The following is a 23,543-nucleotide window of genomic DNA, read 5'->3' as shown; positions in this document are numbered from 1 at the left end:
GGCCATTCATCTGGAGCCAGAAACGGGCTGCACTGCATAAATTAGAAAAATAAAAAAACAATACTTATTATATACCACAGACGGATATTTAAAAGGGCAATGCATCTGGAGAGCGCCTCTTAGAGCCCCGAGAGATGATGTCTGTCACTATACACCACTATGGATGCACATGTATAGTGTGCTTCTAAATTTGAAAATATAGCAGTTAGAATTAGAATACATTGCTGTTTTGTGGCCATGAGGCTGGCAGCCAAGAAGAGAGACAATGCAATGCTTCCCATAACATCACAAATACAACATACGGAGGAGGTGGGAGCGTCTGCTAATTAATGTCTCAAGTAGCTTACACATCAGACTCATTAGTGGAGCAGGTTATGTTTACCAGCTTGCACCCTGCAAAGTAGCAAATTAAGAAGCTTAAGCACATTTTGTTTAGAGTCACCATTCTGAGCATGATTTGACTGGAATCTATTGTAGGAGCCATCATTTGCATTTAAGGAGCAGTCTGGTATAAGCCACATTATTAAAAGGACCCACAGTGTCCAGATGACTGAAATTTCACAAAAAAATTCTTAATGTATGTTTTGCTACTGAAAATGAATCTGGCAGTCATTTATCATAATATCAATTGGTTTTTGAGTACCCGGTAATCGTTATATAACTAGGTGTACTTGGAACGCGTCTTTTCCATCACCAAACTCGATATGCCACCCCCTCTTGGTGTGACGTCATCTACAGAAGTGGAGCCCATTTCCCTGCATAGACAGTATGGATAAAGGCATGTACAACTAATATTTTGATCACTTAACTGTATGTTTTGCAATTGATTAACTGATATGGTTAACATTATGAACAAAAAACAAATAGCCGTATCCAGACTTCTCTGTTCTTCCATCTCTTCTTCTAGACACCATAGCCTGTGTTTCCTCATGCTCTTTTAGCATTTCCTCAAGCATTGTGAGGAAAACATGAGTAGAGGAAGACGCAAAATACAGTAGAATACTATCGGCTTTTCTCTCGTTTTTGATCGTCGTTCTTTCTCTGTTTTTCTGCAAGTTCTGACTTATTCTCGATCCGAATTCTCGTTCTTCCTCTTTCCCCCTTCTTCTTAACCCTTCCCCTTAGATTAAGCATCTAGGGCCATGGCAAAGTGTTAAAAACATGTCCTTAGGCATTCGAACGTTGCTTTTGCTACGTTATCAACCCTCGCCGTTTGCCGGCAGTGACTTAAAGCAAATGCGAATAAATGTTTGTTTACTTTCAAGATGCCATCGCGCAGGATATTCGGCTTTGTTTGGTCTCGTTTTTCCTTTAGCTGGTCTGCATCAACAAAAACCTTTTTGTTGTTGTTTCCAAAGCGGATCATTGATGCGTGTCTTATTCGAAAAAAATGCCTCCGATAGTTACACCGTTACACATTGGTCACCTGTGTGTTTCCAGACACAAAGCGATGGCAAAGGGTGAATGTAACGTACAGACGTTTCACAAAACATGTATCATGTTACATTACTGATGAGGCAGAAAACAAGGAATGCAGTGTTCAGGAGCAATAGCCTACAGTAGCATCAACCACCTTTCTGGCTAGTTGTTAGCAAAATATACTGGAACTTGATTGTTTTAACAAGCAATAAGAGATACAACAAGTACAAAATAGCCAATAGCTATGTGGAGTAGCAACGGATGAACATCTGAACAAAACCATTAACGTCATTATTATGAAAATCAATAATCAAGCATATTATTTACATTTGTAGGCGTTTCTTTGTTTTCTGCCATCGTTTTTAGCAGGCATAATGTAATGTTGGAAATGTTTCCTCTGCCTACATCACTCGATTGACGTGAACGCGCAAAACAAAAAACAGTAAACAACACATAAAACATAAAATTTACAACATTAAGACTTGCTCACATAACACTTGTGCATACAAACAAGGTAGACTGCAATCATTTCACAGAAGCTATAAACTCATTTAATGTAACAAGGGCTAACAAGGGAGAGGTATTTGGATTGAGCCCTGGTCTTCTCCCTTCAAGTGTGATCCTGATTTTTGTGTTTGCATTTGTCTCTAACGCAGACTAAAACCTTTCTTTCTCAAAATCAGAGTCATTAAAATGATTGTGCAAATTACACTCCTCTTGCTTGGTCCTTCTCCATTTTGTGCGAGTCAGTTTGACCGAAGAGGTCGATACTTTCCACAAATTGCCATCATTTGGAAATATATGCAGGTGGATCCCTTATTTAGTTGTATTGCTACAACCTGCAACAATGCATCTGGCACACATATTTCCTGATTCCTTCATATTCTACACAGACATATCATGATTTGGGATAAAGGTGCTACCAAAACACATGCTATGTAATTTTATTTATTTTTATTTAGCCTTTATTTAACAAGGTAAAATCCCATTGAGATCAAAAATCTATTTTCCAAGAGAGACCTGGCCAAGAGGACAGCAGCAAGGTTACATTAAAAACAGTAAACAACACATAAAACATCAAATTTACAACATTAAGACTTGCTCACATAACACTTGTGCATACAAACAAGGTAGACTGCAATCATTTCACAGAAGCTATAAACTCATTTAATGTAACAAGGGTTTGAAGTTGCAGATTCGATTGTAGGTTTTTCCAGGCCTTCGTTGTTGAAAACCTGAATGCTTTCTTGCCCAGTTCAGTTCTTACTTTGGGGACGACAAATTGCAGAACGTTCATTGAATTGTATTAAGTAATTGCCTCCAGTCTTCTGTAGATGATGTCAACAGCCTGATGCAGGCCCACCCACAATTTTGGAGCTTAAAGTGGGCGTTCATAAATGTGCTAAAACTCGTCAGAAAACAAGCATAATATCACAACTTTGTCTACTTTGGGGGGAATTTTACCTGTAAACATAATTTTTAGGTCCAGATCTATCAAATATGAAACAATGTTGTCTGCATCAGAGGGGCCCTTAAAGGATGTTTTGTGGGGGTTTACTGCAATGTGATTGACTACTGTAGCCTTAGTCAGCTGGGATAAGCACCAGCTCACTTTATAAGCAGTAGAAAATGATTTCATAATTTTTGCTGTGACTAATTTGTGTAATTCATTTTGTGTTCAGTGACTTATGTTGTATGTATTTGATAGTTCCTATCTTCTGTTAATGTGTACAATTGACTGACAGCAGCAGATTCGACTTACAGTAGATGCCTTATTTTCTGGAGAACGATGCAAGGAATTTCCTACAAAGTTCAGTTATTTTCACGAGGAAGACCATCTTTAAAGATACTAATACAACCGTATGCCTTCACCTCCTCCATAAGATATGTCGCAAGTTTGCGTCAAACCCATCTGGGGTTGTCAAATCACTGTTAACATTTTGCTTCGCAGCCAGGTGGCGGACAAGACAATCACACCTGCTTTGCATATCTCTGCAACATTGTGCATAACATTGCCTGGCCTACGGATACCACTTTTATTTTGTACTATATCTACCTAATTGGGCCAGGTAATCATTTAGTCCACGCGGTTTAAAACACTGTATTGGCTTATGGAAACCGTGAGCCCCAAGCAGTTTTGTAGTCCATTCACTAGCAAAGATAATATACTTAGTTGCATAGATTACAGTGTGGGAGCCCTTCTGTCTGCAGTCTCATTAAAGATCCAGTCTGTCAATGTAGGTCATTTGGCCACTTAGCCACATTTAAGAGGTGACAAATTAAGAAAATAAGTTGAATAAATCCATATCTGAAGACACTCAAGGCCAATGACCATTTCCATTCAGTTAAATACAAGTGATCAAATTGGTGCTGTTTATTGATAATAAATTGTGGAGATTAGTTTGGGATTGATACTTTTCATATTTGAACTGATCCAATACCTATTCCTGGTAACTTGGAATCAATAACGGCAGGTTTGTTTAAAGTAAAAATAACAATTTTCTAAGGTAACATTAAAAAATGAGCTGATAGCTGTGCTGTCAAGTTGTTATAGCTTGTTTTCTTATTATGTTTCTGAGTCTCATTTGAAAGTATTATATAGTAGAGTTAGCTTGCAGCTGCAATACCAAGATGTTAGATGGCTACTGTGTGTTGTCTAAATAGGTAGTAGCCTCTGCCATGATGCTGAATAGTCCCTTGTTTGCAACCGGACGTGAGGATCTGAGCAACAAAGGTATCAAAATATGGCAATGTTTAATTTTACATGAATCGATACCCGGTAGTACAGACTGAATTCAGTCATTGCCTATAAAAGTACTGAATTATGCACCCATCCCTGGGTTTAGGACATGATGCTGCAATACAATCATATTAAAATAAATGCATTCGAGTTGTGTGCCACATAAAACCTATTGCATCACAAACATTTTTCAAAGCTCATTATTATTTTTTACCATTTGCCAGCTCCCGTAATTGTATTACCAAAATGTATTTTCCTTAACTCAAACTCATTGGTTTGGTATACCGGTATTTTGTTATTTTTGCAAAGACTGATCAAATGAATAGATGTATTATTCAGCCTCATTGTCCTTATTTGGTTTCTTGCTTTGGCATGTTTTGCTTGGCAATCATTGCATCTCTGTACTTTTATTTAGTTTCTGAGTTAATCATGATTTGGTTCTTTGATTCAACAGCACCCAGTGCGCCTCCACAGCAAGTTGCGGTGTTGACAGTAGGGACCAATAATAGCTCTTCTATCAGCGTGTCATGGGACCCTCCACCCACGGACCAACAGAATGGCATCATCCAGGAATACAAGGTCCACTCAGGCCCATGCACCTTAGACATTTGAACAATATACTGTGCAACCTGACAATGGATTCTGTCGACGTGTTTGTCTCGTCAGATCTGGTGTTTGGCTAACGAAACCCGGTTCCATGTCAATAAGTCTGTGGATGCAACCATCCGGTCAGTGGTTCTCGGGGGTCTGCAGGCTGGAGTGCAGTATCGTGTGGAGGTAGCTGCAGGCACCAGTGCAGGAGTGGGGGTCAAGAGCACCCCCCAGCTCATCACCTTGGGTAATTCACACACCAAGCCAGGATAAAATGACCTAATAATGGGGAGACCAAGGTTCCCATCACAGTTTGGGGTCTGGGAAAATTATTTATCAATGTAACACCTCGCAGAAAAAAAAAGTGCACTTTACACTGTTGACGTCCACTGAAAAGTCAATAGATGTTCATTACATGTAGTGTTTGGTAACACTGCCAAGTACTGTTAGCCATATCAATAATCCACTTCAATATATGGGCTGCAGCCACTAACAAAATAGAGAGTGATTTTTGCTGCAGCTTATCAGCCTATCACTTCTTATAAAATAACGAAAGGATGCTCAGAGTATATAAGCCCAGAGTCAATATTGGAGCCCAGGCCAGATGCTCCTCATCTGTGACTTTTGACTGATAAATAATAACAGCTTTAACACACAGAGAAAGGGAAACAGGCCTGTGGGCTGCAGCTTAATGATTGTGTGCGTGTGTGTGTGTGTGTGTGTGTGTGTGTGTGTGTGTGTGTGTGTGTGTGTGTGTGTGTGTGTGTGTGTGTGTGTGTGTGTGTGTGTGTGTGTGTGTGTGTGTGTGTGTGTGTGTGTGTGTGGGTGGGTGGGTGGGTGGGTGGGTGGGTGGGTGGGTGGGTGGGGGTGTGTGTGTGTGTGTGTGTGTGTGTGTGTGTGTGTGTGTGTGTGTGTGTGTGTGTTTCAGGGTTGGGGGTTCCTGACTGAGACTGTGAATCTAATTTCACAGCACAGTAGCTGCAACAGAAAATCAAACTCTGTCAGAGCTACTCTGTCAATCTCGTGTCTTTGTGGCTCAACTTGATAAGTGCACTGCTGAATTGATTAACTCTGCCTATATATTGGGTGCACTGACACTGTTTATTTTATTACAAATATTTGTTCCAAATGTTTTTTTTTTTACTATTTATGGTTTTTCAGTTTGGGTATTATTGTGTGAGCCTGTGTGTTTTTTTATTCATCCACTCGATACATTAGGTACGACTGCAAAATCCAATGGAATCCAATACAGCATTCAGATAAAAAAAAAAACATGCATTTCAAAATACAGTACAGTAAATTTTAGTTTTGATTGGTACTGTCACAGTGGTATTAATATGAACCTATTTATTTTGGTTGTAGTTTGCAGTCATGTAAGACTGCACTGCATGCTACATACATGAAAACACACTAACCAATAGGCCAGCATGTGGCCTCAGTGGAAACCCAAATTAGCCTAATATTAAATATGGGCCATTACAACATATCTGTAGCATTTACATCCACGGGAAATACAATGTATAATAATAAATAATATAATTAACTGTAAAATTAATTGGATTGAGCAATGTCCTGCACATTTATCTGATTGCATTTTTAATGATTACAGTTTAAAATATTAATTTAAACTACCTTTGAACACTTAAAACATAACAGTCTGTCCCTGCTTCCTGAAAATAAACTTTACAATAAAATATAATAATTGTAATCCTTCATAAAAGATATATATATATATATAGATATAAGATATGAGATATATATAAGATATACTTTAATATATATATATATATATATATATATATATATATATATATATATATATATATATATATATATATATATACATACATATATATACATCAGTTCAAACTTTTTTTCCCCACTCAGTCCTAGCCTATCCCTGCCAAATTTGGAGTAAAAAAAAAATCACATTCTCACAAGAAGTAGCATCATTCAGTAAATTCACTCATTGTATGTTTCTGCATATTCAATAATATTTACATTAAGACTGGCTGGGGGTAAAATCTCTGCACAGTCCTGTTCCCTATTTTTGTATTTTTTTAGGTGTTTTTGTTTTTGTTTAATCACTGTAATGTGCTTTGTGTCAACACATCGTGCTCCACAACCCATGCACAGTATTTACAAATTCTAAATATTTCTCCTCTTTGTGTTCTCAGGTGTAGAACAGAAGGATGTGATGACGGGTTCGGAGGACAACAATAGCATCTCAGACGTAGTGAAACAGCCGGCCTTCATCGCGGGCTTAGGTGGAGCCTGCTGGATCGTCCTCATGGGCTTCAGCGCCTGGCTGTACTGGAGGAGAAAGAAGAGGAAAGGACTCAGCAACTATGCAGGTAAAAATCAATTTACATGGTTCTGCATCAGTACAGAATCTCAAAGCTCATTTGGTTTCTTTCCCCAATGAGAGTTGATGTCATCACAGATTTGACTCTTTTTGAGCTGGCTAAGAGGCAGCCAGACATACATATATTCAACACTGATGGAAATGGGCTCTATTTACTTCTATACACTGTGCATCGGTGTGCATCAAATGTGCCGCGCTCCATCAGCCGTGTACCTCCGCACTGTCACACATTCATGTGAGATAAGTAATTTAACATTGCCTCCCATTATCAAACCCTTGCCGGTCTTGTTTGCACATTAACATGAAGCACATGTAGATTTAGGGATGAAATATATATTTTTAGCCCTGCGGTGGGCTTTAGGCTGTGTGCTCCACTACCACAATGTGCATTAGGTTTCCCGGCTTAGGAGAGATTTATGTGATTGAGTGCTGTTTCTCTGCTACTTTTTCCTAAAACATCACAAAATAAAATTGGTGTTTCCTAGAAAATGGTTAAGAATATGTCTCTGTTAGCCATAAAAACTATCAGTCTTGTTTGTATTTCTGTTTAAACATGTCGACGCATTATTCTCATGCTGATATTTATTTATAGACAACAGTTTCCTTATGCAATTGTTTTCCGTTTTCTAAGTCAGCTGTCTGGTTGTAATTCTTTACATAAGAGAGTCATGAAAATGCTCAATTAATTCCCTCAACAGCTTAATATAAAGATAATTTGGCATAAGCAGAAACTGCCTAAATGCAATGGCTGCATACAATTGTATTTAGATCAGTGGTTCTTAACCTTGTTGGAGGTACCGAACCCCACCAGTTTCATATGCGCATTCACCGAACCCTTCTTTAGAGAAAAACAAAATGTGTTTTTTTTTTTTCAAATTCAAGACAAAGTTATATGTTTTTGGTAACACTTTAGTATGGGGAACATATTCTAAGTAAAAAAGACTTAATTTAGAGTTTGTTGGACACTAGGGAAACATATTCTAAGTAACAAAGACTTAATTTAGAGTTATTTGGACACTAGGGGAACATATTTTAAGTAACAAAGACTTAATTTAGAGTTATTTGGTTAGGGTTAAGGTTAGGGCCAGGGTTAGAGGATTAGGGTTATAAGAAGGCCGTGCCGAATAAGGCATTAATAAGTACTTAATAATGACTATTTAAGAGCCAATATGTTACTAATTTGCATGTTAATAAGCAACTAATTAATGGTGAATATGTTCCCCATATTAAAGTGTTACCATGTTTTATTACTGGTGCATAAAATGAACCGTGCATGAACATCACCTTGTTCAAACAACAAAACCAACACAGTGCATAAACTCACAACAAATTACACACCTGCAAATCAGTCTGACTTCTGCTGTTGCCGTATCCGTAATACGCCGATAGGGAGAAGTTTTTATTTACACGATGAGTCGGGTGTGTTTTGACCTCCGCCGAACCCCTGAGGCCGACTCACCGAATCCCTAGGGTTCGATCGAACTCAGGTTAAGAACCACTGATTTAGATTCATATTCATCTTGTTTACACACTTCTATATGACTTGGTCAACCTATTTGCCTTCTAACGTGTTTTTTTTATTCTATCATTGCAGTTCAATCCTTCACTTTTACCCGTGCAGGTATGCTTTTGCACATTTACATTATTGTTAACATGTAGACATCACACAATGACAGCAATCCACTACAGTTTCAGACGCAATTATTTGTTTGTTGCTTTATTTATCTTTTTTCTTCCTTTTTTTAGTCACATTTCAGCGTGACAGAGGCCTGATCAGAAATGGAAGGTAAGAATTATTTTAACTGAGAAAACTTACATATACAGTCGTGGTCAAAAGTTTACATACACTTGTGAAGGACATAATGTCATGGCTGTCTAGAATTTCCAATAATTTGTACAACTCTTATTTGTTTGTGGAGCACATACTTGTTGATCACAAAAAACATTTCTGAAGTTTGATTATTTTATGAATTTATTATGAGTCTACTGAAAATGTGATCAAATCTGCTGGGTCAAAAATATACATACAGCAATGTTAATATTTGGTTACATGTCCCTTGGCAAATTTCACTGCAATAAGGCACTTTTGGTAGCCATCCACAAGCTTCTGGTTGAATTTTTGACCACTCCTCTTGACAAAATTGGTGCAGTTCAGCTAAATTTGTTAGTTTTTTGACATGGACTTGTTTCTTCCACATTGTCGACATGTCAGGACTTTGGGAAGGCCATTCTAAAACCTTAATTCTAGCCTGATTGAGCCATTCCTTGACCACTTTTGACGTATGTTTGGGGTCATTGTCCTGTTGGAACACCCAACTGCACCAAAGACCCAACCTCCATGTTGATGCTTTTAGGTTGTCCTGAAGAATTTGGAGGTAATCCTCCTTTTTCATTGTCCCATTAAAAGCACCAGTTCCATTGGCAGCAAAACAGGCCCAGAGCATAATACTACCACCACCATGCTTGACGGTAGAGATGGTGTTCCTGGGATTAAAGGCCTCACCTTTACGCCTCAAAACATATTGCTGGGTATCGTGGCCAAACTGCTCAATTTGTGTTTCATCTGACCACAGAACTTTCCTCCAGAAGGTCTTATCTTTGTCCATGTAATGTCAGATGAAACAAAAATTTAGCTGTTTGGCCACAATAACGATATCTGTTTGGAGGAGAAAAGGTGAGGCCTTTAACCCCAGGAACACCATTCCCGCCGTCAAGCATGGTGGTGGTAGTATTATGCTTTGGCCTGTTTTGCTGCCAATGGAACTGGTGCTTTTAATGGGACAATGAAAAAGGAGGATTACCTCCAAATTTTTCAGGACAACCTAAAAGCATCAGCCCGGAGGTTGGGTCTTGGGCACAGTTGGGTGTTCCAACAGGACAATGACCCCAAACACACGTCAAAGGTGGTAAAGGAATGGCTAAATCAGGCTAAAATTAAGGTTTTAGAATGGCCTTCCCAAAGTCCTGACTTAAACGTGTGGATAATGCTGAAGAAACAAGTCCATGTCAGAAAACCAACAAATGTAGCTGACCTGCATCAATTTTGACAAGAGGAGTGGTCAAAAACTTAACCAGAAGCTTGCTAGAAGCTTGTGGATGGCTACCAAAAGCTCCTTATTGCAGTGAAACTTGCCAAGGGACATGTAACCAAATATTAACATTGCTGTATGTATACTTTTGACCCAGCAGATTTGGTCACATTTTCAGTAGACCCATAATAAATTCATAAAAGAACCAAACTTCATGAATGTTTTTTTGTGACCAACAAGTATGTGCTCCAATCACTCTATCACAAAAATAAAAATAAGAGTTGTACAAAGTATTGGAAACTCAAGACAGCCATGACATTATGTTCTTTACAAGTGTATGTAAAATTTGATCACGACTGTACATAATATTTCGATCTCTTTCTTTTTGCTCAATGTCAGGTACTCATTTCAACTGTGATAAATACTTTTTTTTTCTGAATAATATAATTAGCATACACATAATCTTTCCTTCTTATAACCATGTATGATTTGCACTGATATATACTTGATGTCATCATTAATCACCTCTTTTGCAATGAATGCGACCAGTTAATGAAGGTGGGCTGTTGTCGTATTCACCTCTAATGTGAGGAAGAATGGGGAGGTGATGAATGTGCTATTTAAGCGCTGGCCTATTTGACTTTGTACTGGTCCATTTAAGTTGAAGAACAATTTCCTGGACCCCAAAAACTCAAAGTTTATCCCATAGGTGGTAAAAGTGGTGCATACAGAGCCAGCTCCTGGCATAAACACTCTTGATTATAATCACAACTCCTATGCTCTGATCATGTTTAAGTCAATGTAGATGTGCACTGTTTATATGTTCAATAACTAGTGGCATTTTGGAGGGTTTGATTCAATTAGCAGGGCAGCACGGTGGAACAGGGGTTAGTGCATGTGCCTCACAATACGAAGGTCCTGGGTTCGATCCCGGGGCTCAGGGTATTTCTGTGTGGAGTTTGCATGTTCTTCCCGTGACTGTGTGGGTTCCCTCCGGGTACTCCGGCTTCCTCCCACCTCCAAAAAAGTTTGAACTAAATTGGCCCTAGTGTGTGAATGTGAGTGTGAATGTTGTCTGTCTATCTGTGTTGGCCCTGCGATGAGGTGGCGACTTGTACCCCGCCTACCGCCCGAATGCAGCTGAGATAGGCAACATTTTCGCGGGGTGTGCTGGAGGCTATCATCCACAATCCCTTTGTGGGACACGAACACACACGTCTTCCTCTTTTCAGTGCGATCTAAATAGTAAGAAACTGCTAGCAAGAGGTATGTCTATGGGTGTTCTTATTAATCCGGGTCATTGTATTGTCAGGGCATTCCATCCAAGATATTGGACTGAGTGGTTTGTCTTAGAAGACGTTTCGCCAAGTACGCTTCATCAGTTCATTTTCTTAGACTTAGATTGGTCAGTTCTATTCTTAGACTTAGGTTGGTCAGATTTAGTCTAGCAGGTGCAGCTGGTGCCAAAACCCAATGCTTACAAGAGGAAATTCCACTTTAGCAACTGTCATTGGCATTTTCAGAAGGGTTGCTCTTTTGCATCTCAACAGTTGTTTTTTTCACTACAATAGGGCGGAACCATCCTTGCCCAGGCACACCCTCCATGTGTTGGAATATAAATAGTTGGGATTTTGGCACCAGCTGTTAGACTAGATCTGACCATTCTACGTCTATGAGCATGAACTGATAAAGCCTACTTGGAGGGCAGGCGTAACATCTTCTAAGACAAACCAAACTGCTTGCTAGAGGCGGCTAACAATACAGGTAATGGGGGTTTACATTGCATATTTCGCCTATAAAGCCCTCTAAAAATCATTCAACAATCTCCAATAACGTTGCACAGGCCCATTCATAGTAATATCTACAATAATTTGGTTATTTTAAACATTACCGGCACTTCTTTTATGGGTGCTTTGATTTCACAGAGAGCATAGCAACTAACACCATTAACAACGTTAACAACTACCAGTATTCATTGCAGACTTTGTAAGAGCTAATGACAACTACTTTGGGACAAATGATGATCCAAAACATTGTTGTTTTTGAGCTTAGACATAAGGAAGGATGAGCCACACATACTCAGTGGCCTAGTGGTTAGAGTGTACGCCCTGAGATCGGTAGGTTGTGAGTTCAAACCCCGGCCGACTCATACCAAAGACTTTAAAAATGGGACCCATTACCTCTCTGCTTGGCACTCAGCATCAAGGGATGGAATTGGGGGTTAAATCACCAAAAATGATTCCCGGCCACCGCTGCTGCTCACTGCTCCCCTCACCTCCCAGGGGGTGATCAAGGCTGATGGGTCAAATGCAGAGAATAACTTTGCCACACCTCATGTGTGTGTGACAATCATTGGTACTTTAACTTTAACTTTTTAACATTTTAGAAGCTGGGTGCTAAGCAGATCCCGTTCTAGTGAAACACTAAGCCATCATGTAGCACTATTGCTAAGTGCTTAACAAAAAATGCAAATTACAAACATAACAACAGTCACTTACAATGTCTGCTGTCACTGGGATGGTTGTATCTATCATATGAATTCAGCATAATCTTCAAGCCTGATTTTTTTTTTAAAGTCTGGGATGAAACAAGCATTTGGCTGCATCTTCCTGTAACGATGTCTTCAGGTCAAAGTTGAATTTCAATGTTGACCACCTTCTGGCCTTACGGCCAAAACCTTCTATTGGGCAAGTGTGACGCATGACTTCTAGTCTAGCATTAACTTTTCCAAATTTAAAAACAATCAGCAGCAGCAGCTCAGTCGCAAGTTTACATCTCGCTAGTGGCCGGAGAAACCGTGTGAGTGTCTCTGTCGGCGACCTGATATGCGAGACTACGCCAGAAAAGTAGTTCCTCTGTGTTAGCTCTTACAATAACAATGTCGGAATAGCTTGGTCAATATGCAGGTCACGACATGTAAATGGCGGTTTTTAAATTATTTTGTAGACAGCTTTTTAGGCAGAATAGATGACTCCCCCTATTACCTGCATAGTTAGTCACCTCTTGCTATAAGTCTTTTAGTATTTAGAACGCACAGAAAAGAGCAAGACGTGTCTTCTTGTCTCACATAAAAATAGTGAATGATGGGCACATTCTTTTTAAAGTGCAGTTTCCCTAAAAGACGATTTATGGGGTTGTTATGAAGGGTAAACAAAAAGAGAACATTTGAAATGAAAAATAGTATTAATACATTTCTAATCTTTATTATGCAATATATATATATATATGTGTATTTTTTTAGTAGTAGCTGTAGGTGTCATTTTGCTGGGCCACAAACAACATTTTTTGAGGGGTTCATAAGACCATAGGATTGATACCTTAAAATATACATTCTTTGTTTCTTTAGCAATTGGAGAGAAGCATGCCAAGGCACTAAACTCCATTTGCTTATCACTGGGAAGTCATCCAGTGCTCCAGTGTGTCACTAATGGTGCGTACTTGTTGTGTAATCTGATGCGTTCAATGGTGAAGACAATTTTGAGGCTTTGCATGTAAAATGTGTTAATGACATTGAAAGGGTCCTAATCTTAATCTTCATCTTAATTAGAATTAGCTGCTAGCTAAAAAAAACCAAAGTATTTTAAGGCACTAAAAGTAGGGAAATCCGTCTCGCAAAAAGAAATATAGATAAGATAGCTCCGCTAATTTGTATTCATTTATCTTTTTCCAAGTAGGCAATCAGATAAGACCAGAGGCATGGCAAATGTTGCAAATGATGGACTAAAATAAACACCACAATGGATTAACACACACACACACACGTGTTGTTACCTTGGCATTAACACGTGCTTCTTGGTAGATGTATGCAAATGTTTGTATGTGCTTGTGTATTTTACAATGGAAATTATTGATGTAATTGTTTGAACACCTTCGAGCCATCACCAAGTCAGCTGTAAACAATTCCCCTGGTGCTTGGCGAGTCAGGCCCAGTGGAAAATTCCCTGCGTGTGCTCGCGCATTAAGCAAACATGCGAACAGGCTGCGTGAGGCATGCAAATGTTTTGCCGTCTCAGCTGATACAACATGTATTTATTTTTTCTTCTTCCTGAGCTGCTCACAACTTTCCGACTCTGAAATCAACGCCCATGTGCTTTACTGTTGTATTTCAATGGTGGAAAAAAAAAACGAACGCTGCCTTTCTGAAAGGATCTAATGGGCTTTTGCTGTCTCTGTTGCCATGGAGACAATGCAGCCATGTAGCGGAGCTGCCAGAGGCGGTCCATGAGTCTCAATTTAAAATGTAAATTTCTGTTTTGCTAAGGCTCTAAAGTGGATTTAGTATGTATTCAGACCTGCCTGGTTTCTTCAGGGAGTTTCGGCGTGTGGAGTTAGAGGGGGAGGCAGAAATTTGATATATAGACTTGCCATATTACATCTCCCTTTTTTCACTCGTCTTTGCTTTAGGCTTACCCACTGGAGAAAATTTATGCAGAATAAGTTTTCACAGCTATTTGTTTTTTAAAGCAGCAGGAAAAAAACAATGTATTTAAAATGCATGCAGATTTGTACTGAATAAAATGCTTCTAATCTTCCCACTGTGTCCCTGTGAACATCCTTCCCTCAGTCGTCCAGGGTTGTTGAAAGCGGGTGACCCTGGTCTACCCTGGCTGGCGGACTCGTGGCCCTCCACCAGCCTCCCAGCAAACGGAGGATTGGGGAGTCCGAAGGGCAGCGGTAACTTTGGCCGAGGAGGTAAACACCAACATGGCAGGCTGATGGGATTTACAGTTTTAGCAATGCCTGGTCCGACAGTTTTGATGCTCATCCTCCGGTATGCAGAGTGACAGGGGACTGACATTAAAACAAACACGCAGAGAAATTAAAAGTGCCTTTGAGGGCTAGACTTGGCTAACGTGATTTGACAAGGCTGATATTTCGGATTAAATTTGTGCTATTTAGCATCGACTGTGTGGCCCCCATTTTTAACACATATGCCGCTACTGTTTAAAAAATGCAGTGATATTGATAAACGAGTAAGTGTTTGCGTGCATGTATATGTCAAGCTCAGGAGAGGTCTGGTCATCATCGTGTGAACACTCCACGGGGCTTCCACAGCATGTTGCATGTTAATTATGGCTCCAGATAATCACGTTCATTCAGATCAAGTCTATTTGAGAGTTTTTTTAACGAATGCACAGAACAAGAGCAGCAGGGAACACTAATGACCTTAAAGATTGTTAAGTTCATGTCATCGAGTCCCCGGGTGATCCGTGTACCCCCTCACTTCTTTGTCACAGATGTATTACCATCCGCAGCTGTGGAGAAGACAGGCACCATGCTGTCAGATGGTGCCATCTACAGCAGTATTGACTTCATGGGGAAGGCAGGCTATAGCAGCCCCGTGCAGGACAGCCAGCCCACCCCTTACGCCACCACCCAGATACTCCAGTCCAACAGCTTCCACGAGCTAGCTGTAGACAGGCCAGATCCCCGCTGGAAGGCGTCTCTGCAGGCCCAGCAGGAAATAGCCAACCTGGGCTACTCGCTTACTGATAGACGCCCTGCCACCGGTACAACATTTTGTGTTTTGAGGATGTTGCACATGCAAATACGAAAATGCCCAGGAACAAAACATAGCGTGACAGTTTTTTAGCAGTCTTTTTCCTGCAAGGAGTTGGCAAACTAAACCACAGAAAGTGCAAAACAGAAAAGAGCGAATTTATTTACATATTCACTGAAAATGAAGCCTTAGGATAATGCTCTTAATTACTCTTTGGTCTTCATCAGAGTTCTACCCTGGGAGCTTATCTAGCCCAGAAATGTCACATAATCATGACGCATTTCTTTGGGTTAACTTGATTAGCACTGGCGGAAAATCCATCGGCGTTATGATTTATGCAGTATAAATTGTTAGTACGTATCAGAGAGGCATTTCTGCATGTGTGCTGTTGTACTGTTCACAATAAGCCGTTCTGAGCTAAATGTCACGACTAACCCGAGATAAACTACCAGAAGCTCGACAAAAGTGTTTTGCCTGGGGTTTTGATTCCTATTTGAGAAATATCATAACATTTTGAAGTCATGATATGCCATCAGCACACAAAAAGAAAAGTGATGAATGAGAAACAGGTTGGCAAAAATATAGAGGCAGTTCTGCATTGTGTGTGTATGAAAGGTCTTTGTATTTGTATTTGTATGCACAGGGATTTGTTAGCCTGGCACCAAAAAGACTAAACTTCCATCTCGTGTTACCCTCCCTCAGGTGCGAAGGCTGGGAAGAAAAAGAAGGTGAAGGGTGGAAACAAGACCTCTAAATCAAATGGGACATGTTGGGCTAACATGCCCTTGCCTCCACCGCCCATGCATCCTCTGCCTGGTACTGAGGTTGACCTTGACCGCTACCCTCAGGAAAGCCACGGAGGAGGGTAAGATACGTTCATATCTCATCAGTCTCCTCACACGCAAACATAAAACCACACAAGCACATTGCAACAGAGGTCATGCAGCACACCCTGCACCTGTGTTCTGTCTTTGTGTCTGTGCTTGTGTTTTTTTTGGACATTCGATATAAATCAAATTAAATACTATAAAAAGTGCAATGATTTTCAATAACTACGAGCACACACTATGTCCCTGAAAAGTGTTTTGTCTGTGTTAGGCTGTGCTTTGTCCTTTATGAGCTATGTTATTATAATAAGGTATGTCGATATTTGAGATTAAATGTGATTAAATCTACAGTGAACTTTGCACGTAGAGGGACCCTTACAGGTGCTGTTTGCAACCTTTATGTTGACGGCTGGAGGGCGATAACTTTCCAGAGTGTTGTAAGCGTTGTACCCCACCCTCTTGCGACATTTAGCATATATCAATGTAAAACTATGCCCGTACCCAAAACAGCTTTGTCTGTGGTCAGCTAATGGTAGAAATTGTGCAAATTTTAGCTACTAATCTCAACAACAGGAATGCAAATTGACTTCTTCTGTGTATGTGCACACGTTTCCATCTTTTATTCAATACAACCAGGCTTGTGAAAAATATAGACATTAAAAACTATTTGTAAGAAGTTGTTAAACCACTAATGGGCAGCCCCTTTAAGGTCAAGGGCAATAGCCAACAAAAAATGAATTCTGGTCACTGATAGTGCTTACCATAACCTTCGAAATGATTGGTAGGAGCGATATGGGTCGGTAGTTTGATGGGTCTTATTTGTTTCCCTTCTTGGGCACTGCTACGACCTGAGTCCTTTTGTTATACTGTTGGTACCATTTTGCATATGTTAAAACGTTTGGAAAGAATAAGGGAAAGCTCTGGAGCACAGCTCTTCAAGACAGGGGCTAAAGGTCCCTTTTACACTAAGCTAAGGTTATCCAGGGTAAATCCCACCTAACCTTATCCTTGTCCACACGCACACAATGGTCGTTTAAGACCCCCTGCCCCCCTTTGTCCGCACGCGCAACGCGACCTAGTACGCATGCGCAGAAAATGTGCACGTCATAGTCATCTCCAGTGTTGCTTTGTGTGCAAGTTCTTAAATTTAATTTAACTTATCTGAACAACATCCAGTGTTGTGCTATTTCAATTAACTGTAAACCAGTGAGCTGTGGGGACCTATTTGTAGTGAATCACACCTGAGACATCATAAATTAATCAAATCTTTAATATACATGTAAAAGTATACAATGTGACAAAGAACATTTTACAACAATCAATCTAGGGATCTAGATATCTGGTCAGGACACTCCTCACTCTTTTGCCTTCACCTTCATTGTACATTCGTTTTTGGTGACTTTATATACTCTGGACCTAGACGTTGAGTCTGCGACATACATGGCGGACAATAACTGATACAGTCTGCTTTGCCAGTCCAAATGCATTCGATGTTTTCCGTAGTCTTCACTCGACGGCCAGGTAATACAAAGCACACGCTACATTTTTTATCACATCCATGGTAGGAAGGGACAAAGTTATTTGGCAATCAGAATCACAGCTGACCCGGACATCCGAAAGTTCTCTTGCCGTCTGATATGTGTAGTATCCGAAATAGCTACAATTGTGCGTTTCCTTCACTTAAGGTATTCATGTGTGATTTCCACAAGTGTCTGTACATTTAGAAGGAGAAACACGGGCATGTCTGGATGACTCACCTCCATCTTTCCAGTGGTTAGCTCCAGTTGTTATGAAGCCGGTTGTGGCGCGTTCTTTCTGACGTCACGTCCTGTGTGGAGCGCGGTCTTTATGGTGTCAATCCCTCTGCGAACTCAGTTTGTAAACGATCAATGAGTCCATACAAAGCTAAGAGACGGAGATTCAAGAAATACACGACGCACCTACCCTTGTAAAAAATTGACCGAGGAGGGGGACCTTAAACGATAGATTAGTGTGCCTGAAACGAGGCTTAGGCTAAATAATTATTCGTTTAAGGGGTTATCCGCCTTAATGTAGACATAGCCCGAGATGCCATGTGCAACAATCGCTTTTGATGTATCAAGGTTGCAAAGTTTCTTGATGACAATCTTGGGCCAGAACCTGAGGGAAGATATTGACTTGGTTGTCTCAGATTGCAGGGATGGTGAAGCCTGGCCTCTGTCATCAAGATGGGCATTCTTAACTAAAATATTTTTCAGAAGCTCTGCCTTTTCCCATCATCTGTCTTCAGAGGGGGGACAGCAGGGGACTTATTACTGTCTGTCACACTCTTTACAAAGCCTACTATTTGCATATTTGAGTTGTTCTTCAGGGTGATGAGCAAATTGTACATGAGATCGGCGTATGGTACACTGGCTTTTAGCTTTTGCATTTATGTTTTGGATCCATGACTCTCTTGTGTATATCTTCTGACACTTTTTGTAAGCTTTTTGTTTGGCAGTCACTGCATTGTGACACTTTTAATTGAACCATGGTCAGAATAGCGATGCTTGGGGTGTCTCGAGGATCTGAACAAGTCCATTGCATCACTAATGTTGTCTTTGACGCAGGGCCATGCGTTGTTGGCATCTTAGCTACTTGTAAGGGTCGACCAATCTACCTCGGAAAGGTATGCGCACATACCTTCACAGTCTGCTTTATTATAGAACCAAATCTTATGTGCACAGGGTTTTCCTGCAATTCGAAGTCAGTAGTTTGCTACAGTGGTAACAACAAAGTGGTCTGGTGAACCAAGAAGAGCCTTCAGTGAGACAGCTTGATTATTAGGTGAAATGGTAAGAAGAAGTTCAAGTTTGGAGCAGGATCCATCTCTTCCATGTCAGGTTGGGTCTTCCACAAGTTGGTGTAAGTTATAAAGTGACAAGGACATCTGTTTTGGAGCTACCAAGTCATTCTTCATGGTGTGCACTCATGTCTCCAAGAATAATGACCTCTGCTCTTGGGTAAGATCCTTGAATTGTCTCAATTTGCCCGTTAAGGACATCAAATATGCTATAATCGGCAGATGGAGGTCGATAAAAGCAAAATAGAAACATGGTCCATCCTGGGAGACTTAGCTTTCTTTTGTCTTCTGGTTTCTGTACCTGCATCCAACTACCTGTCGGTGCATCTGACCACTGATTGGTCAGCTGCTGCATTCAATAAGCTTGTGGCCGGTCTAAAGACAAAAAGGCTCTAGATTGAACGGCTGTTTTCCACTTCGTGTAATGTTTGACTCGTCTCCATTCAACTTAGTGCAATGTTATTTTTGAATGTTAAAAAGACAAACATATATTAAGGTTGGGGGAAACTTGGTTGAAACACGGAACACCGCCAATGCTTAACCTATTTTTATTATAACAATGTATCTTATTATAACAATGTATCTTTATCTGCTTTCTTTTGTGACCCAAGTATTCATTACATTTACAGTATGTATTGTTGCATTTGAAGTGATTGTAATGTTGGTAATAGAGGTAATTATTATTATTCATTATCAATAGTGTTTATTCTATGGATATTTGTATTGCTCTGTTTGTAGTGCAATAATGTTCATTGTTATTTCTCTGTTATTACTCATTTTTAGTAGTTAGTTAGTTAGTTACTATTACTCCAAACCTGAAATTATGTCCCTGGATGCAGTACTGTCCTCTACAATAACTACCAAAATAAACATGGCGTAAAATGTGACCCTGTATTTTTTTAAACAAAACTTGATTTGCTCTTAATATATAGATATTTAAAATATTTGTTGTACAATACACTGTGTAAATCAAGAAAAGTTACGGTATTACCTGCACATTTTTCATTTATTAAGAATAATGCAAGAATGTCCAATCAATGATCATAGGTAGTTTTAAAACCATAATAAATTAAACCCTCCCATTTTTTGAGGGATATTCCTGCATTTTGTTTTTATTTCTGGGTATCTTTTCATACCAATAATATTCCAACATGTTTACCTTCCATGAAAAATAAAATCTTTCAGTAATGCCAGCAGTGACAGCTTCCGGTCCACTCAACCTCGTTATCACTTGGTAAATATTGGCTATTGTGCGGCCTGTAAAAAGACAGGCCTTCAAAATAAAAGCACAATGGAAATCCCTTGAATATGTCTTATATTTTGGAATACAAATGTTAACAGGTCCCAGTCCCACTGGGGTGAGTTTTTCCTTGCCCTTATGTGGGCTCTGTACCGAGGATGTCGTTGTGGCTTGTGCAGCCCTTTGAGACACTTGTGATTTAGGGCTAAATAAATAAACATTGATTGATTGACATTGAACAGGTATGGACCAAACTACATCCAAAATATTAACTGTGTTATTAGTTTAACCTTATGTGGACAGTGGGTGAATGTTGCTGTTGCGTTATATTCTAAATATCCACACAACTATCAAAAATAGATGGAGTGAATATCAAAATGTTGTGCACATTTCAGATATGATAACAACAGTTGGGCCCCGCCTCTCTCGCTCCCGTCCTACCGCCACCAGAGTTTGGACGATGATGGAGAAGAGGAGAGAGGTCCGACTCCTCCTTTGAGAGGAAGAACATCCTCACCAGCATCAGCAGGAGCTACTTACAACCAGCCGTCATCATCCTCTCTCAGCTCTGCCCACCATGAGGAAATGCAGTCTATTTTGCAAGCCCACTTGGATGAGCTGACTCGGGCTTACCAATATGAAGTAGCCAAACAAGCCTGGTAAGGATTCATCCTATAATCTCATCACAAAAGTGAGTAGTGGTACACCCCTCATATTTCAAAAAACATGTAATTATATCTTCACAGGAGACAATACTATGAAAAGGTCATTTGGATATGTCTGAGAGTAGTCAATGTACAGCTGAGAACTCAACACACAGCCATTATTGTCGAAATACAAGAAACACCAGTGAACCTCACAGTGAACATGTTGAAATTGTTCCCAACTAGTGTTGTAACAATACCAATATGTTGGTACCGGTACCGGTACTAAAATTATTTCGGTACTTTTTGGTACTTTTCGGTACTTTTCTAAATAAAGGGGACCACAAAAAAATTGCAATATTGGCTTTATTTTAACAAAAAATCTTAGGGTACATTAAACATATGTTTCTTATTGCAGTTAAGTCCTTAAATAAAATAGTGAACATACTAGACAACTTGTCTTTTAGTAGTAAGTAAACAAACAAAGGCTCCTAATTTAGCTGCTGATATATGCAGTAACATATTGTATCATTTATCATTCTATTATTTTGTCAACATTATTAAGGACAAGTGGTAGAAAATGAATTATTAATCTACTTGTTCATTTTCTGTTAATATCTGCTTACTTTCTCTTTTAACATGTTATATCTACACTTCTGTTAAAATGTAATAATAACTTATTCTTCTGTTGTTTGATACTTTACATTAGTTTTGGATGATACCACAAATTTGGGTATCAATCCGATACCAAGTACAGTTACAGGATCATACATTGGTCATATTCAAAGTCCTCATGTGTCCAGGGACATATTTCCTGAGTTTATAAACAAAATATACATTTAAAAAAAAACAAAAGAAGATGTTGTGATGCCAAAAAATATCGACATAATCATACTAGTATGGACTAGATACGTGCCTGTGCTTGGTATCATTACAGTGGATGTTAGGTGTAGATCCACCCATGGCGTTTATTTACATTTTGATGGCGGTGAGCTACGGTGTGTAGTGAAGCATGTTTAGCTATTCCTCGTCCTGCAGGGATGATACGTGTAAGAAACATACTTTATTTGTCGCCATGGAGGCGAGGATTAGTGATTTAGAAGTCGCTAAAACACTGCTGACAGCGGATGGACAGTAGCCGCTAGCTAGCTAGCCATGTCTTAAAGCACCTTTTCCTTAGGGCGTTTCAGTGTTATAACTTCACCTTTATCGTTAGTTTTTAAGCCAAAAGGTGTCCGTTCTCCCTTTTCTGTCTACACACATTGTCTGCTTGTAAGTACTCCGCGATTGTGTGCCGCCGAACATGCTCGTATGCTTGTAAACAAGCAATGTCACAACGTGACTTTGACGCGGGCGCTGGGGGGTGCGGGACCGGTACGTTTCATAGACGGTATCGTACTGAAAATGATTCATTGGTGTAGCGGTACTCTACTAATACCGGTATACCGTACAACCCTATTCCCAATGTGTAAAAATTTGGTGTGATCGCCATTGTTATCAAGCACTCACTTAAAGGGGAACATTATCACCAGACCTATGTAAGCGTCAATATATACCTTGATGTTGCAGAAAAAAAGACCATATATTTTTTTAACCGATTTCCGAACTCTAAATGGGTGAATTTTGGTGAATTAAACGCCTTTCTATTATTTCGCTCTCGGAGCGATGACGTCACGTTGTGACGTCACATCGGGAAGCAATCCGCCATTTTCTCACTTTCGTCGGTGTGTGTTGTCGGAGGGTGTAACAACACGAACAGGGATGGATTCAAGTTGCACCAGTGGCCCAAAGATGCGAAAGTGGCAAGAAATTGGACGAAATTTGTTCAAAATACGAGGCTGTGGGGAAAGCCGACGAAATGGTCAGTCGTTTGTTCCGCACACTTTACCGACGAAAGCTATAAAGTTAGTTTCCTTTAATGCCAAACAAACACATACCAATCGTTGGTTAGAAGGCGATCACCGAATTCGTCCTCGCTTTCTCCCGTGTCGCTGGCTGTCGTGTCGTTTTCGTCGGTTTCGCTTGCATACGGTTCAAACCGATATGGCTCAATAGCTTCAGTTTCTTCTTCAATTTCGTTTTCGCTACCTGCCTCCACACTACAACCATCCGTTTCAATACATGCGTAATCTGTTGAATCGCTTAAACCGCTGAAACCTTGCTGTTCTATGCGCCATGTTTGTTTGTATTGGCATCACTGTGTGACGTCACAGGAAAATGGACGGGTGTATATAACGATGGTTAAAATCAGGCACTTTGAAGCTTTTTTTAGGGATATTGCGTGATGGGTAAAATTTTGAAAAAAACTTCGAAAAATAAAATAAGCCACTGGGAACTGATTTTTAATGGTTTTAACCCTTCTGAAAT

At 39.9% G+C, this 23,543-nt stretch overlaps 1 protein-coding gene across 3 annotated transcripts in view; it reads left to right on the top strand.

The window, feature by feature from the left end:
- The window catches only part of LOC133607450 (roundabout homolog 2-like), a 188,918-nt gene that overhangs the window by 155,695 nt on the left and 9,680 nt on the right, over nt 1-23,543 (top strand). For 2 of the 3 annotated variants that reach the window (XM_061962072.2, XM_061962073.2), the window contains 9 exons: nt 4,614-4,738; nt 4,826-4,997; nt 6,928-7,104; nt 8,710-8,736; nt 8,862-8,901; nt 14,709-14,836; nt 15,382-15,654; nt 16,347-16,509; nt 20,928-21,191. In XM_061962072.2, coding sequence (XP_061818056.1) covers nt 4,614-4,738; nt 4,826-4,997; nt 6,928-7,104; nt 8,710-8,736; nt 8,862-8,901; nt 14,709-14,836; nt 15,382-15,654; nt 16,347-16,509; nt 20,928-21,191 — 1,369 coding nt within the window. The remainder of the gene's footprint in view (nt 1-4,613; nt 4,739-4,825; nt 4,998-6,927; nt 7,105-8,709; nt 8,737-8,861; nt 8,902-14,708; nt 14,837-15,381; nt 15,655-16,346; nt 16,510-20,927; nt 21,192-23,543) is intronic. The other variant, XM_072913820.1, reaches the window with a different exon arrangement.

Source organism: Nerophis lumbriciformis, linkage group LG09 (assembly GCF_033978685.3).
Source record: "Nerophis lumbriciformis linkage group LG09, RoL_Nlum_v2.1, whole genome shotgun sequence".
Taxonomy (NCBI): Eukaryota; Metazoa; Chordata; class Actinopteri; order Syngnathiformes; family Syngnathidae; genus Nerophis; species Nerophis lumbriciformis.
Note: the sequence above shows the minus strand (reverse complement) of the source record. Positions and strands in the feature narration are given on the sequence as shown.